This window comes from Molothrus aeneus, chromosome 12, assembly GCF_037042795.1.
Source record: "Molothrus aeneus isolate 106 chromosome 12, BPBGC_Maene_1.0, whole genome shotgun sequence".
NCBI lineage: Eukaryota > Metazoa > Chordata > Aves > Passeriformes > Icteridae > Molothrus > Molothrus aeneus.
In genome coordinates, this window is record NC_089657.1 from 9144736 (window position 1) to 9160676 (window position 15941).

At 63.3% G+C, this 15941-nt stretch overlaps 3 protein-coding genes across 6 annotated transcripts; all 3 read right to left on the reverse strand.

Moving 5' to 3' along the window:
- Positions 1-472: 472 nt before the first annotated feature.
- Positions 473-6628, reverse strand: QARS1 (glutaminyl-tRNA synthetase 1). 2 transcript variants are annotated; one of them, XM_066557994.1, is made up of 24 exons: positions 6482-6628; positions 6024-6171; positions 5842-5951; positions 5660-5735; positions 5318-5382; positions 5057-5110; positions 4812-4869; positions 4636-4707; positions 4383-4468; positions 4081-4167; positions 3886-3985; positions 3688-3766; positions 3457-3565; positions 3245-3375; positions 3026-3118; positions 2759-2896; positions 2599-2686; positions 2378-2521; positions 2202-2306; positions 1744-1836; positions 1339-1466; positions 1079-1145; positions 764-889; positions 473-661 (listed from the first exon to the last, which is right to left on the reverse strand). In XM_066557994.1, exons 1-24 carry the CDS (start codon positions 6626-6628, stop codon positions 611-613), a joined length of 2355 nt encoding a protein of 784 aa, XP_066414091.1. In that variant the 3' UTR covers positions 473-610. The 2 variants fall into 2 exon arrangements, with proteins under 2 accessions (XP_066414091.1, XP_066414090.1); XM_066557993.1 differs by having other exon boundaries at positions 4383-4504; positions 6482-6620.
- A 937-nt stretch (positions 6629-7565) lies between these two features.
- On the reverse strand, positions 7566-10166 carry LOC136561514 (epidermal differentiation-specific protein-like). The gene has a single exon (XM_066557850.1). It carries the CDS (start codon positions 8816-8818, stop codon positions 7760-7762), a length of 1059 nt encoding a protein of 352 aa, XP_066413947.1. The 5' UTR covers positions 8819-10166; the 3' UTR covers positions 7566-7759.
- Positions 10167-10282: 116 nt separating this feature from the next.
- Positions 10283-15922, reverse strand: SLC6A8 (solute carrier family 6 member 8). Of its 3 annotated transcripts, none has more exons than XM_066557848.1 (14): positions 15802-15922; positions 15312-15527; positions 14829-14960; positions 13973-14246; positions 13763-13895; positions 13380-13514; positions 13185-13288; positions 12957-13081; positions 12765-12877; positions 12548-12685; positions 12146-12248; positions 11957-12057; positions 11600-11770; positions 10283-10795 (listed from the first exon to the last, which is right to left on the reverse strand). In XM_066557848.1, the coding sequence occupies exons 1-14, from the start codon at positions 15905-15907 to the stop codon at positions 10664-10666; spliced, it is 1983 nt and encodes a 660-aa protein (XP_066413945.1). In that variant the 5' UTR covers positions 15908-15922; the 3' UTR covers positions 10283-10663. The 3 variants fall into 3 exon arrangements, with proteins under 3 accessions (XP_066413945.1, XP_066413944.1, XP_066413946.1); XM_066557847.1 differs by having other exon boundaries at positions 15312-15530; XM_066557849.1 differs by having other exon boundaries at positions 15312-15434; positions 15802-15894.
- Positions 15923-15941: the final 19 nt, after the last annotated feature.

A 15941-nucleotide genomic window follows, 5' to 3' on the forward strand; every position in this document is an offset into this window, starting at 1 on the left:
GGGCACAGACACGGGGCTCAGGGCACGGGGTTCATGCCAGTTCCGCGGGGACACCGCTCTGACCCCAGCCCGGGGCCGAGCAGGGAGCACCCCGCTCGAGTCCACCTTAAGGGGGGAGGGCGCTCCGGCGGTGTTTGTACACAGTGTGCACACCCCGCCTGCAGCCCCCGTGCCCTGCTGCACAGCCCCTGCACCCGCCCATCCTGCCTGCACCTCTCGGAGACACCTCTCCCTTCCACCTCAACACCCTTGACCCCAGGCCAACCTTATGGTGCTGGCTGGGGCAGCTGCAGCTCCCGTGGGGGTCACATCAGTGCTACACAGCAGATAGGAGCAGACTCTGTGCCCCCAGAACAAGGGAGACACCCCACACACACACCCTGCCAAAGCCCATCAGGGGGACAAACAGGAGACCACCCCCACCCCAGCACGCTAAGACTGAGCAGGAGAACAGGAGGCAGTGACAGTGCAGTGACAGGGCTGGGATCTCTGTTTATTGAGGCGATGCTGTGGGGCACCCCAGGGGACTGCACCAAGGCACGGTGGCACTGGGGGTATGCAAGGACCCCCAAGGAAGCAGCACCACGGTGGTGTAGCAGCAGCAGATCCCTCAGGCCTTGCCAGGGTCCTCCTTGAGCGTCACTGTGCGGTTGAACACCATCTGGGGAGAAACAGAGGGTCTGCTCAGAGCCCCATGGCGGGCAGGGGGTGCTTGCACACGTGTGTGCAGGCTGCCTCACTGCCCCCAGCCCACAGGGCTCACCTTCCCCTCCTCACTGTCGGGATCCACAGAGAAGTAGCCCAGGCGTTCAAACTGGAACTTGTCAAAGGGCCGAGCGGAGCAAACAGAGCTGTCGACCAGGGCATTGTGCACCACACGCAGGGAGTCCTGGCAGGGGGAACAGCTCAGCCAGCCCTACCCTTCTGTCCTCTGCACAGCCCAGCTCACCCCAGCTCCTCTTCCCCTTGAGACACAGTAAGGCCCTGCCCCAAGCGGGGTAGGGTGTTCATGGAAGTGGGTGCAGGAGGTCCCCACTTCCCCCCCGGGCCCATAACCTCAGCTGCTGCCACTACTCACAGGGTTGAGGTCACTCAGAAAGCCACCAGGTACCTCTGACGGGTCCTCAGGATTTTTGTGCAAAAACCTGCCATGAGATAAGAGTCTTATCCCAAAGCTGCCAAATGAGGGAACAGGGTGCCACTCATGGGACCCCCAAGCATCATCTTCCCCACCAAAGGTCTGGGGCAGACCCCAGCAGGGCCTGCTGCTGTACAGCTGTGCTGCTGCTCCAGCACCGCTGAGTTTGTGCTGGCCTTGGCTGGCAGTGGGATACTCACAGCCGTTCATAGAGCCGCACTTCACAGGCCAGTGGCACTGACACCCAGTGGATGAAAGCCTTGGGCTTTTCTGCCACATCTGACTTGGTGCAGGTCACCTCCAGCTCAATGACACGCCCACTGACGTCCTGAGGGAGAGGAGACAAGCTAAGCTGTCAGGCAGCAGTCTTATCCCATATGGCAGGCCCAGGGCTGAGCCCCCAGCCCCACAGCTCGGGGACACCTTGTTCCCCTCTGTAAGGGACAGGACAGGCAGACAGCAGCCACACAGGCAGCCTGAGCCCTCCCTGTGTCCAGAGCAGCCAGCATGACATGACCATAGAGCTGTTCTTCCCTGCTGGGGCATGGTCATGTCCTGACTTTCCACAGCCCAGCCTCATGTCACCAGTGCCCACAGCCACGCACCTTGATGACATTCTGGACAGTGATGATGTAGCCAGTGTGGCGCAGCCCCACCGGCTGCCCAGGGGCCAGGCGCTTGTAGCCCTTGTCTGCCTCCTGTAAAAGAGTTCACGGCTGCATGAGGGGTCCCAGCATGGGCAGCAGGTCCCCCTCTAGCATGTCTCTGCCAGCCCAGGGATCAGTGATCCAGGGCTGTTTGAACTCCCATGTTGCTGTGGGATGTTCCCACAGACAGGCCAGGCTGAGAACCATTGCTTGGACATGTCCTGGCCAGGCTGAGGCAGCATTTGTCCAGTGCCCATCAGAGCTGCTGGCCCATTTGGGAGTCACAGTCAGGTGCTCAACACCCACCAATGACCTCTGTGTGCAGCACGAACACCACTTCCAGGGCTGCCAGGCTCCTGCTGCACAAGGAATAGCTTCAGGAGTGAGGGTCGTATAGCCCAGTGGGCATGGCTTACCTCCCTGAAGTCTGTCTCCTCAATGTAGACGGTCTGGTGGAAGGGCACTTTGTGAAAACCACGGCTCTCGTCGGCTGGAAAATTGGGCACAAGGACCTCCAGTGCCTGGGGAGAGAGAGGGCTTGAATGCTGATCTCAAGGAACCCCACTCCCACAACAGCCCACGGCAGTCTCACCTTTGGAGCAGGGAAGTTGGTGATGGTGACCTTGAGGGGCTCCAGGACAGCCATGGCACGGGGGGCCTGTTCATTCAGCACCTCCCGGGCACAAGCCTCCAGCAGATGTGGCTCCATTGTCGCCTGGGCCACTGTCACACCAACCTGAGGAACAGCGTGCTGTGACCATGCTGGCCAGGGGATGCAGCAATCTGCCCTGTCCCACCCCACCCAAAGCCTACCCGTGCACAGAAGTTGTTGATGGCCTCAGGGGGGAAGCCTCGCCGGCGCAGGGCTGTCAGCGTGAAGAGACGTGGGTCATCCCAGTCCCTGAGGAAACACCAGTGTGATACCAGGCATGCTGTGGGTGAGCCCCATCATGGCAGCTGGCCCTGCTCCTACCTCACAGCACCTGTCTCCACCAGGCGGATGATCTTTCTCTTGGAGACCACGGTGTAGAGCAGGTTCAGGCGCCCATATTCCCACTGCACAGGGCAGTAAACATCCAGAGCATTGCACAGCCAGAAGTAGGAGGAGCGCCTGCAAGGGAGGTACAGGCACAGCCCAGCTCAGCCACATGGACACACTGTCCCCCAGCACTCTGGCAGCCACCAGGTGCTGCTCCCAGGTCTAGCTCAGCCCTGGGCCATGCCATGCATTGGTGCTCACCTGGCCTGGAACTCCTTGGTGCAGAGGGAGTGCGTGATGTTCTCGATGGAGTCGCAGAGGCAGTGTGTGTAGTCGTATGTGGGGTAGATGCACCTGCAAGGCAAATGGAGTCAGCTCCGGGCAGAGCATGGTGCTGCTCTACTCCTGATACCTCCTCACTACCAGGAGATCCAGATCCAGCCCCACCACATGTGCCAGGACATGGCAGGCCCTCCCTACCACTTGTCCCCAGTGCGGTGGTGTGGAGTGAACTTGACACGGTAGGCAACGGGATCCATCTTCCCATCCTCCATCACCAGCTTCATCCTCAGTGTGGCTTCCCCCTCCCCAAACTTCCCCTTTCTCATGTCCTGTGGAGACAGGGGAAGCTGTCAGCTGAGCCACAGATCCAGAGCCCAAAGGCACACAGCACCTGCCCCAGCTAGGAGTACCTCAAAGAGCAGGAGTGACTCCTCCACAGGCCGGTCCCGCCATGGCGAGGGTGGTGGGTTGTGGCCCTTGATCTCCTCAACCTTCTGATGGCAGACATATGCCTGACCCCTACAGAGAGGAAATGCCATCACCAGACTTGAGTGACCCTTCTCCTGGGCAAGGGGGAGCCCTGACCACGGTGCAGGATAACACCACCAGCCCAGCACATTCCTACTGCCCCACATGCTCACCTGCGGATGAGCTCCAGGGCCCAGGTGTAGAGTTGGTCAAAGTAATCCGACGCATGTGTCACTGCATAAGGCTGGTAGCCTGTGGGGATGGGTGAAATGGAACAGGTTGGAGGAGCCCCAAAGGTCCAGCAGCAAGACCTGAATGCAGGGGTGTCCCTGGCACCTAGCTTGACCTGCCCTCCCTGCCCTGAGCCATACCCAGCCACTCCACCATCTCCCGGATGGCTGTGAAGTATTTCTCTTCCTCCTTCTCGGGGTTGGTGTCGTCATAGCGCAAGAAGCACACGCCACCATTGGCCTGGGGATGAAGAGACAGTGAGCAGTTGCTCCCTGAGGGACCAGCAGCCAAGCAGCAGGGAAAGGCAGGGGCCAGGGTGGCTTGGTGCTTTTTACCTTGGCATAACCAAAGTTGAAGTTGATGGCCTTGGCATGGCCAATGTGCAGGATCCCGTTAGGCTCAGGAGGGAAGCGTGTCCGTACCTGAAGAGGCAAAGGGGACACTTCTCTCCTTCAGCAGGAGATCTTTACCTTCTCTGACAGCAGTGACACTGACATGAGCCTCCGGCAATCGTGCAGAGCACCCTGTGCTGCGTGGGTGCTGCCTCTGCTGTGCCCCCTGTGAGCTGGGTGTTCCCCACCCACCCCAGCTGTGTCACTGTCACGTGGAACTGCTGGGCTGTGGGATACGGCCTCACCTGCCCACCCGTGATTGCCAGGTGCTGCTTCAGCAGGGCCATAGTGTTGGGTGTCACCACGTAGCCCTCAGTCTTGTAGTTCTCTCCTGCAGGCAGAGGATGCTCAGGGCTGCAGCAGTGCCCTAACCTTGCCAAGCCCAGCAGCCAGGGGGGAAGGACACAGGACCTGTCAAGTTCTCTGCAGCACGGAGAGCTGGGACCAGGCAGAGCCAGTGGAGTGGCCCCATATATGGCAGCAGCACCTCGCACTCACCTGGCTTGTGGAACTTCAGGGCTTCTCCTCGCAGCTGCTCCAGCAGTGACTTTGTCTCTGTGCCCATGTCACCTGCAGGGAGATGGGGCTGAGCTCCCTGATCACAGCTCCCAGGGCCCAGCTCAGAAGCAGGTCCAGCAGGAACTAAAGGATTGGGGAAGAGGATAGTCTCTTACCATTCTCCACCACAGCCACCTTCTGTTTCTCTGCTGGGGCCAGACGGGCCTTTGCCACCTGCAGAGACCAGCACAGCATGCTGAATGCCCAGCTGCAGCACATACCTTCCCCTCCTGGCCCAGCCTGCTGGCCCCAGAGCTCCCTCTAGACCTGTACCCATGGTGGCAGAGCAGCTATTTGGGATCCTGTCGGGACACTTGGCAAGGAAATACCATCCAAGTCTGCAGCCTCCCCTTCTCCTTACCTTTGGTTTCTTTTCCAGATCAGCTTCTGTCTTTGGCCCAAGCAAATGCAGCACCTGGAGAAGAGTGACACAGTCAGGAGTCAAAAAGGCTCCTGGACTAGGTGTGTCCTAGTGTCCTGTCCAGTCATCACTCCACTCACCCTGCCTGCACCTAGGTGGGGCAGGCTGTCCCCAGGGCTGGGCACCCTAGGGGACTGGCTGACAGGTCACAGCACACCCAGGGGACCACAGCAGCACCTGACACAGTAACCTCACACCCACCTGCAGGTCCACCTCATTCTTGATGGTCTTCCCGTCTGCCCACCGCAGCTGGCTCCGTGCCTCCCCTGCAGACAGGGCACCCCGTGGGCAAGGGGCAGTGCCCAAGCCCGGGGGAGCTTCAGCCAGGGAGCTGATGCAGAATGCCACACCCTTTGCCCCAGGGCTGTCCCTGTTGCTGGGCACTATGGCCCTGCCTGTGTGTGGGATCTGGCAGGATGACATCTGCCCATGGCAAAGGGCTGGCTCTCGGGATTCAGGGGAGCACAGTGGCACTGGCAGTCAGGCACAGGGACGTGACAGCCACCAGCACCAGGCAGGGGCTGCCCCGGTGTCACCACTCACCCATCAGCAGTCCCATGTTGAAGTGGTAGCGCTCTGCCAGCAGCTCTGCTCGGTGCTTGTTGATCACAGCCTCCACCTGGGAGCAGCACAGGGATTCCGGGGTGAGCAAGGCAGGCAGGAGCACAGCAGGAGCCAGTCCAATGTCCCCTGTGCTGTCTCCACAGGGTCCCAGCCCCACTCACCGCCTCCTCGATCTGCTCGGGGGTGATGCAGACCCCCACACCGCAAGCCCGCTCAAAATCTGCCACGTCCAGGGGCTCCAAGGGGTGGCTCCTCACGTACTCCAGGGCAGCTGGGGACAGAGCAGGGATGAAGAACGGTGCCTGCGGGGCCGGGACCGGGCGGGGCCAGGGCCGCACGGTACCGCTGAGCTGCAGGTCGGTGAGGATCTCCTTGCGAGCGATGTAGCCGACGAGGAAGCCGAGGTGTTTCGGGTCCTTGAGGCGGGCGGCCGCGTTGTACAGAAGTGTCCCGGTGGCCTTGTCCAGCGCCGGGCCCAGCGCGCTCCGAGCCTGTCACCACCCCGGAGAGCATCAGGACAGGACCGAGGCCCGGCGAACCGGCGGCACCGGGGGACAGAGCGGGACAGGGGAGTGCCAAGGGCCGGGAGGCTGGGGGATCCCGGCAAGGCTGGGGTCGAGGGGGTGACAGCGGGACCACGGTGCCAATGTACCCAGGTGACACCGGAGATCGGGTTACCGAGTGACACCGATACCGGGGTACCGAGTTTCCAGGGTGGCCGGGTCCCCAGGTGACATCGGGGTGACGGGGTACTGGAGATCGAGGACCGGGGACCAGGGTGCAGGCCCGCGGCGGACGCACCTGCAGCACAGCCCGGCGCAGCAGCGCGCTGAGTGCCCCGTTGCGCAGCGTCTCCCGCGCCTTGGCCTCGCTGAGGCCGATGCCCGTGAACAGCCCCAGGGTCTCCTCCACTTCCTCCGCCGCCATCGCTGCCGCCGCCGCCGCCATGCTGCCGCCTCCGCCCGGGGGCGGGGCCGTGCCCAGCCAACCGGCAGTGAGAGCGCTCCGTGCCGGCCAATGGCAGGCGGGGAACCGGCGCGGACCGGGCCAATGGGCGCGCGGGAGGCGGGCTCAGCGCGCGGGCGGTTGCATCATTTAAAGAGACCGGCGGCGGCGACCACGTGGGGGGCGGGGCTGGAGGCGGGCCCCGGGCGGGGCTGGAGGCGGGCCCCGGGCGGGGCTGGAGGCGGGCCCCGGGCGGGGCGGGGCGGGGCGGGGCGGGGCGGGGCGGGGCGGGGCGGGCTCCGATCCCGCCCGGCGCCCCCGCGCTCCGCGGCTGATGCCCGCACCTCCGGTGTGCCCTGTGAGTCTCTGTCTGCCCCGACGGGCACGGGCCCTGCGGCGAGCCCCTGGGGATACACGTGCCCAAGGTCCTGGGGTGGAGAGCGCGTCGCGGTGGCGGCTTCAGCACGGTGTATGCAGGGCTAGGCCGGCTCGGCGTCCCCGGCTCCCCCGGATCGTGCGTGGTCGTTTGGCCCTGCCAACCTAGTGTCCGCCCTCTTCCCATCTCCCCTGTCCCCCTCGCTGCCCTAGTACACCCCTCATCCCAATGTCCCCAGGCTTCCCTAGACCGGTGGAACTTTGGCTGCCTCAGCCCAGTGTCCTCCTGCCCCACCCCCCGCCCCATCTGATGTCTTGTCCAGTCTGGTGTCCCCAGCTCTCCCTTTGCCCCGCCAGCTTCCCCAGCCTGGTATACTCCAGCTCTTCCGGCCCGGTGTCCCCGGGTGTCCTCCACAACCCCACGTTTTCTGCCTCAGCCCGGGAGTCCCTGCCCCAACCCGATATCCACCTCCCAGCTTGGTGTCTCCTCTTAGCTCAGTGCCCCCCTAGCCCAGTGTCTCATCCATCCTACTCCCACCTCAGCCCGAGTAGCGGCAGACTCGAGTGGTTGTGGAAGGGGGTTTATTGGAAATACGAGGTGGGAGGAGGCACTAGCAGGTCCTGCCAGCCAGAGCCACCAGACACAACCAGACAAGGCAGGTTCTGGCTTCTCCATGGGTGGGTGCTGGAGTCAACGCTGGTGTCACAGTGAGTTCCACACCACGGAGGGAACAGCCATGGCTGAGCACCGGCACAGAGCTATAGTTCCATCCTGGTGCCAGGCACTGTGTCTGTCCCCTTGGTGGCCGCCTGCTCCCTGCCCGAAGCTGGCAGTGGCTTTAAGCTATAGCGGGCACTGACATTGGTACCTGAGACGCTGCGGTATTCGCCCATCTCCGTGCGCACGCTCTCGTTCTGGGTGATGGTGAGCAGCACAGGCACGGAGAGCGTCACCTCCTTCCGAAGCACTTGGATGCTGAGCGCTGTGCGCGGGGGGATCTTGGCCGGCAGCTGCACCTCCACGCGCTGCCGGCGAGTGCTGCTTTCGCTGTGCCCTTTCTGCACCGTGAAGATGTTGGAGGCTTCCACGGTCAGCGTGAAGGAGAGCCCGGCTTTGAGGCTGGTGGCATTGCTGAAGTGGAAGCTCTGCCAGAGTGTGGTGCCGTACTCCCGGCTGCTGCTGGCCGCCAGCGCCTGCTCTGACTCGGTCTCGTTCACCCCCTCAATCTCATCCACCAGCACCTCCCGCTCCTCCTCCACCCGCTTCTGTTCCCAGAGGAGACGTGCTGAGACCAGGGGCCGCCCAGGCCGTAACGGGCGCAGGTGGGACAGCCGAGACTGAAAGTTCAGCTCCAGTTTGTAGTCGGCGAGGTGCTCCCCGGGCCATGCCAGGCAGTGCCAGCCGCCCCGGCCAGGGTGCTGGTAGAGCAGCCAGACCCCTCGCTGCACTTTGTGGGAGGCCACCCGGTCGTTGAAGTACCCATATGCCAAGTTGGTCTCCTCTGTCACCACCTTGCAGGCACCTTGGAAGTTGGGATGCTCGTAGAGGGTGATCTGGGGGTCCCCCAGGTCGTGGTGCACGAGGCGCAGTGCTGAGAAGCTGTTGGGCCGATCCACAGAGGGGTACTCGCCCTCCTCGAAGGCATACGGCTCCCCCTCGTATTTGGGGTCCGTGTAGGCAATCCATGGCTGCCCCTCCACCTTCAGGGAGGCGATGCAATTCCCAAAATCCAGCTCGTGCAGGTCAGGCACGTCGCAGGTGAACTCTCGGCTCAGCCCCTCGAAGTTGGCGCGCTCGTACACTGTGATCCGGTTCATGGCGCTGTGGGTGCCTGCCCCTGCCAGGGCACAACAGGGGCCACGTCCCCTCCTATGGGCTCAGGGGGTGCTACAGGAGACCCCTGAGGAAAGCCCAGCAAGCAAAGGCAAACCTCGGCACCCCTTTAACTCTTGTCTTCTGCCTTTCCTTTGCCCACCTGCTGCCTGGGCCCCGTGCTCTCACCGTCTGTGCTGGCAGCACCCTGCAGCTGTGCCTTTTAGGAAGGGATGGTGGGACCAGGGCGTGCTGTGGCACGAAGCGAAGGAGATGACAGTGCTCGCCCCCGCACCCTGAGCCCAACCCTTGTCCCCACTTGGTGCTGGGGAGTCAGCCAGGCCCCGCACACCGGGATGCCAGCCGGTCCCACAGACCAGCCCTGCCGGAAAGTCCTGCCGTGCCCCAGGCACGTGAGGCTCCTGCTAAAGAGTCACCGCCAATTATCAGTGATGCTTCCGCCCTGCCCGCGCTAATTACAGTGTGCATTGCCGGTGGGGCAGGAACTGCTGGCTCACCCCACCAGGGTGAGAGGGCATCGTGGTGAGGCAAGCTAGCGCCCCAAAACAAGAGCCTCTGAACCCTGGTTATCCCAGCAATTGGATATGGACACCTGGCATGGTGGCACTGCTCCAGCCCAGTCTCTGAGGATGGCTGGGGCAGATGGGAACACTTCTTCCCCCTTGTCGCTTCATGTGGTGCCCAAGGCACTGCTGGGGTGGGATGCTGGGCACAGCAGGACACTGACATCAAACCGAGGCTTTGGCACATAGCCACTCCAAGCTGCCTGGTGGTTTTCCAGCCACAGCATGCTGGTGGTTTCCTCCGGGCTCCATGCAGATTGCCATGGCATGAACTGGAGCTGGCCTCCCCAGGAGCTACTGCTGTGGGGCACAGGGCACGTGCACTCCCTAGCTGGCACCCTGCTGAAACAGGGCTCAGGCAGCTCACAGCTTCTGGGGCAAGGTTAAGCCTTTGACTTCTGGCTACATGCCCAGAGGCTGCCTCATCCACTTGTCCACACAGCCCTCACCAGCCCAGGGTTTTTTCCAAGGCACAGTGCATGGAGTAGGGAGGCACAAGGCTGATAAGAAAAGCTCCCGGTGGGGTACAGCTGGACCCTGACCCACCCCTTGGGGACAGTCAAAACCCTCAAAGCCTCTGGGCTAAAATCTGCCTCTTGGAGCTGATAAGCAAGGCCAGCCCTTGGCTGCATGGGAACCCCCAGTCCCACCAGGGTTTGGTACAGCCTGCAGGCACCCACATCCTGTGGTGGAGAAGGATGGAGACCCCATTGCTCCACCAACAGCCTGTACCCCGCAAGTCAGCGAGAGGAACCCAGGCGTCCCTGAATTCTTGAACCCGATTCCCTTCAAACCTCTTTCCCCCAAAGGCCAGTGCCACCCCACACCTCACCCCTCAGTTGTCCGCTGCTGGTGCCCCACTTCCCCTGCCTGCAGTGCCAGGACTGCCAGGGTCTCCCAGTTTATTGCCAGATGTCGGGGCGGTTGGGGTTACACCAGACAAACGCTACGGGAAGCAGTTAGTGAGTGGGGGGCCATGGGGGCCGCGGGCAGGGGCCAGGGAAGGGCTGTCCCACTCGCTCCCCCAGCCGGCGGCCTCCCTGCCGTTCCCCCGGGCTGCCACGCTCCCCCGCGCCGGGGACCCCTCCTGTGCCCCGTGGCTGCCCTGGCTCCGTGGCCCCCAGCACCCCCCAGCTCGCTGTGTTCTCCCCCTGAGCGAGGCCGGCGGCCGGGGCGGCGCGGGGGGCACGGGGCAGCGTGGGTGGGTGGGAGGCGGTGCTGGCATTATTGCTATGGCGGGCGGGAGCAGCGCGACCCTCCCCACGCTCAGATCACAGTCTCGAAGAGCGTCGCCTTCTCCTTGGGGGGCTCTGGGGCCAGCAGCTTGGCTTCTGCCTCTGGCGTCAGGTACTCCAGGTGGTGTTGGCCCCAGATTGGAGTGGTCAGGAGCTGCCAGCGCTGTGGGGACATCGCGTCAGCGCCCAGAGACAACAGCACTGGGACTGCCTGGACCCAGCAATGCACAGGGAGAGGAAAGGGATGGGATTTGGGTGGGGGTGGAGGTGAGACTGGGACAGGAAAGGGATTGAAATGGGATTGAGAAAGAGAGAGAGATTGCACGGGGACAGGGATGGGACTGAGACTGACAGGATTACGACAGTGATGTCAGCAAGGATGGGGTTTGGGTGAGGCTGGGAGTAAGACAGCAGTGAGGATAGGAATCTGAAAGGAGTGAGAGAAATGAAGACAGGAAGAGGACTTGGATGGGGTGAGTCTAGGATGGGAAAAGGACTAAATGAGATTGAGAGAAGGACAGGAATTAAAAGGAGACAGTGATGGGGACGTGCACAGGATCTGACTGCAATAGGGATAGGGATAGGATTGAGACAGTGATGTAAGCATCGGTGGGAATCAAGTAAGAGTGGGAATAGACAGCAATGGGGACAGGGATGGGATTTGGGTGGGAGTGACAAAATAGGGACAGGCACATGATTTGGATGGGAATGAGACAGTGATGAAAACAGGGATGAGACCTTGTTGTGGATGAGACTGTGATGGCAATGTGGATAGTGGTGGGATTTGAATGGGAATCAGACAGTGATAAAGACAGGAATGGGATCTGGTGGTGGAAGGGACTGAGACGGCAAGGTGGAATTTGACTGGGGCCGGGACTGGGCCATGGACAGGACTAAGAAGGGGACAACCATGGCTGAGAATGGGGTGGGGACAGAGGCGGGAGTGATCCCGCTGCACTGCCCTCACCTCGCGCAAGGAGCCTTTGCAGCGCAGGAGCTTGTAGATAACAGTGCAGGGGATGCAGAGCATGGAGGAGAGTGCCAGGACCCAGCCGATGGCTTCCCCCCACCACGGGTACACGTATGTCTTATTGTATGTCAGCGGCTTGTAGTTCACCACGTGGAACACGAAGACGCCCTGGGTGGAGAGAGGGAGGTGAGGTCCGCACCCCGACGCGGTCACCGCCGAGCCCCCGAGCCGCGCGCTCGCCCCACGGCAGCGACACGCGTGTGCCGGCAGCGGCCGCCGGGGGGCGCTCCGTGCCCACGGCGCAGCGCGGGGCGGGGGCACACGCGTGTCCCCACCCACGGTGGCCTCGCTCACCACGCAGACCAGCGGTGTCACCACAGCCCAGCACCACTTCATGACGGGCAAGGGCCGGTAGCCGATCATACGGGCCACATCGTCCATGAAGCGGTCGGCACCTATGGGGAGGAGGGCGTCAGCTGGGGCACTTGTGTCCCACCTTGTGTCCTCCCTTGTGTCCCCCTCCCCGTGTCCCCCTGGCCTCACCATAGACCCAGGCAATGACCACGCACTCCCAGAAAGCCTGCCACAGCAACGTGATCCCGCTGGCCGAGTAGTTGTCAAAGAGCTGGAATACGTACATGCCGCCCTGCCAGGAAGGTGCCCGTGTCACCAGCATTGTGCTGGCTGCCCAGCTCGCCGCCACACTGGCAAGTCATAGCCTTGCCAGCACCGGTACCTCGCCTGGCATTGTCACCCTGCATGCCATGGGCACCCTGCTCCCACAGCACCCCTACGCCACAGAGACCCCCGTGCCATGGGCAGCTCCATTGACACGAGGGCAGCAGCCCCAGTGAGCTCCCGTCCCACAGTGGGATATCATGGGGAGTGATGCCTCAGGAACAGGTACAGGTGGCCGGTGTGGGGCTGGCCGGCAATGTCCCCCACCTGTGTGACCATGGAGAGGTCAATGAGGCAGCAGATGATGCAGCAGAGTGCAGCGGTGAGCTCACGGCGCAGGGAGCCAGCCCCCGGCTGGGGGAACAAGTCCAGGATGCCCGTGATGAAACCCTCCACACCGACAAACTGTGGCACAAAGCAGAGCTCAGTGGGGACGGGCCACCCATCCTCTCTCTGGTCCCCATCTCCCTGGTTGCCACAGCACCTGGCTGTCCAGCCCCAGCACGAGAAGCATGATGAAAAAGAGCGTGGCCCACAGCGGGGACAAGGGCATCAGCGTCACAGCTTTGGGGTAGGCGATGAAAGCCAGCCCGGGACCTGCAGGAGAGTGGGGTCAGAGATGCCACTCAAGGGGTGACACAGAGGACACAGTTGGCATCCAGCATCCATCACTTACCAGACTCGGCCACCTTGGAGATGTCCACGCCCTGCTCAGAGGCCATGAAGCCGAGCACAGAGAAGACAACAAAGCCGGCAAAGAAGCTGGTGCAGCTGTTGATCACAGCCAGGATGTAGGCATCCCTGTGGGCACAGCATCTAAGGAAGTGCTCGGGGGTACTGGGGGACACACCAGAGGGTCACTGGGGCACACTGGGGGGCCTGCCTGCAGCTGGCACAGCCCTACCTGTAGCAGTTGTTGTGGAAGCGGTTGTAACTGCCCAGTGCTGTCAGGGCGCCCAGCCCAATGGCGTAGGAGAAGAACACCTGGGTGCCAGCATCAATCCAGACCTAGGGTGTGAGGGAGGATGTCATGGGGTGATGGCAGTGCCAGGGCGTTGTCTAGCACCCAACTCCCTGCTGCTCTCCCCATTGCCCTCACCTGTGCCTCAACCAGCTTGGACCAGTCAGGTTTCAGGTAGTAGATGATGCCACCCAGAGCGCCAGGCAGTGTTACTCCGTGGACCAACAGGAGGATGAGGACCACATACGGGAAGAGTGCCGTGAAGTAGACAATCTGAAGAGCAGTGAGTGGCCATGAGACCCCCCCAGGCCAGGGCTCTCTGTCACATGCCACAGGTGTCCCAGCAGGACCAGAGCTTGGGAACATCCCCAGCAGCTGGAAGCACCTCCCGGACACATGGAGGACACAGGCCTCCCACCCCTGTGGGCTGTGGCACAGGAGGGCAGGAGCCAACAGTGCCACGTGTTGCAGTCTTCTCTCATGCCAGTGGCCCTGATGCATGTTCCCCCTGCCAGCATTACCTTCCCAGTCGACTTGACACCCTTCCAGATGCAGAAGTAGACAATGACCCAGGTGGTAAGCAAGCAGAGGATCATCTCCCAGTTCATCTCCCCTGGCTCGCTGAGTCCCCCAGAGAGACGCAGCACCTTGTTCCTGCAGAGTGGGGCTGTGCTGAGCACCAGCATGACACTCCTAGCCCCAGAGAACACCCTCCTGCTTCCCACACTCACTCCCAAAACTCAATGACAGGTGAGCGCTTGTTGGTCATGTTGGTGCAGCTGAAGTTGGAGGTCCAAGTGCTGGCAGTGGCGTTAATGCTGACATTTTGGCACAGGTCCAGGTTGAAGAGCTCCGTGCACTGCTCCGTGTTCCAAGAATGGCCACAGGTGGCCCAGGGCAGGGTGTCCGTCAGTGAATGCACCAGGTAAAAGAGCCCCCACACCAAGATCATGATGTAGTAGGAGTTGCAGAAGAAGACGATCACCATAGAGGCCAGGCCTAAACCTGTGGCACGGGGGGATCAGAGCCTGCAGGCACCTGTGGGCATCTGGCAGCCAGCATGGAGTGGGATATGGGGTGTTGTAGGGATGGGGGAGGACAGAGAACGGACAGGGACAGGACAGGGAAAGCTGGCAGTCCTGGACAGGACAGGAGAGAGCTGGTGGGAATGGGACAGGGAAGCTGGCAGCCCCAGGCAGGACAGGACAGGGTGGGGACAGCTGGAAGCATGGCACAGGACCAGGGGGGAGCCGGCAAGATACCTCTGGAGCTGGGGATCCAGCAGCTGCCCGGGATCCTGCAGCATGCAGGCAGGGAGCCACAGGGGCAGGCAAGGCAGGCAGGGCAGCACGGGGTGCCATGGGGCACAGGTGCAGGCAGCTGCCATCCTTGGCCATGGCAAAGGGCGGCAGTGGGACGCGGGCAAGGTGCAGGGGAGCAGGAGGGCGTGGGCAGGGTGCTGCCAGCCCCAGCAGGCTGTGTGCAGCCTGGCACAGTCAGGGTGCAGACAGGGTGCCGGGGGCCCTAGCCAGGGTGCAGGGGCCGCGGAAAGGGTGCAGGCAGGGCGCGGGCAGGGCGCGGCGTTACCCTTGAAGAGGGGGGCGATGTTCCAGGCGGCGATGCCCCCCTGCTTCATGAACTGTCCCAGAGCCACCTCCAAGAAGAAGATGGGGATGCCGCCCACGAAGACGATGAGCAGGTAGGGGATGAGGAAGACGCCTGGGGCCGGGGGCAGGGGGCCGGCTCAGCCGCCGCCGTCCCCCCGGCCCCCCCTTTCATTCCCCCCCTTCCCCGCGCCGCCCGCCCGGACGCAGCGAATGGCAAAGGCGCCTCCGCGCCCTCCCCTCGCCGCGATGTAGGTCAGCACGGGCAGGTAGTGGGGGGCTCCCGCGACCCCCCGCCCCGTGAGTGACTCCGGAACACCGCGGGCTGCCCCGGGAGCCCCTCGAAGGCGCAGGAGGAGCTGACCCAGCGTGGGGTGACCCCCAGGCACACACTCTGGGGCGGGAAGGGGGTGCCCCCCGCGCCGCGGGACGCACCCCCGCGGCGTGGGGCGAGCACGAGGCTCACCTCCGCCGTTCTTGTAGCACAGGTAGGGGAAGCGCCAGACGTTGCCCAGCCCCACGGCGAAGCCCACGCAGGACATGATGAAATCCATCTGCCGGGTCCATGTCTCCCGTTCGGGGACGGCCTCTTTGGGGGGACCAGGGGGTCGCACCAGTGGTGCCGTCACTGTTCGCTCCTCGCCCGCCGTGGGGGGCTCTGTGCCCTCCGCCCCGCCGGGGCCTTCTGCCGAGACGGGGGTTGTGGGGATGCCCACGCCGCCGTCACGCGCGCCCGTGGGGGCGCCGTGGCGGGGGGGAAAGCACCTCCCCCCCCCCGCGCGCCCCTCTCCGCGCGTAGGGGCGTGACGTCAGATGTCAGACCGGCGCGTGACGTCACAATGCAGAGCGGTGACTCACCCCGCGGCGGCGGGAGGGGGCGCGCCGCGGTCGCGCGTGGCCGTGGGCCCCCCTCTCTCCCTCCCCAAGCTCATCCCTCCCCGGCGTTCCCCGCTTACCGGAGCCCGCGGGGGCAGCGGCGGCCGCGGCTGTGGCGGTGGCGGCGTCGCGTCGCGGGGCGTCGGGCGGCTGCGGGGCGGCCGTGTCGGTGGGGACGGGGGGCATGTCGCGGGGGGCCGGGGAGCGGGGGCGGGTCGGG

Excerpts from the sequence above, each read along its gene's own strand:
- QARS1 (XM_066557993.1), bottom strand. The coding sequence starts at position 6,607 with ATGGCGGCGGAGGAAGTGGAGGAGACCCTGGGGCTGTTCACGGGCATC. Across the intron at positions 3,986-4,080 it reads TCAACTTTGGTTATGCCAAG|GCCAATGGTGGCGTGTGCTT; the intron begins GTAAAAAGCACC and ends CTTCATCCCCAG. Across the intron at positions 662-763 it reads CCGACAGTGAGGAGGGGAAG|ATGGTGTTCAACCGCACAGT; the intron begins GTGAGCCCTGTG and ends GTTTCTCCCCAG.
- LOC136561514 (XM_066557850.1), bottom strand. The coding sequence starts at position 8,818 with ATGAACCGGATCACAGTGTACGAGCGCGCCAACTTCGAGGGGCTGAGC.
- SLC6A8 (XM_066557847.1), bottom strand. The coding sequence starts at position 15,907 with ATGCCCCCCGTCCCCACCGACACGGCCGCCCCGCAGCCGCCCGACGCC. Across the intron at positions 15,531-15,801 it reads CGCTGCCCCCGCGGGCTCCG|AAGGCCCCGGCGGGGCGGAG; the intron begins GTAAGCGGGGAA and ends CCGTCTCGGCAG. Across the intron at positions 12,878-12,956 it reads CTCCAAGGTGGCCGAGTCTG|GTCCCGGGCTGGCTTTCATC; the intron begins GTAAGTGATGGA and ends ACTCTCCTGCAG.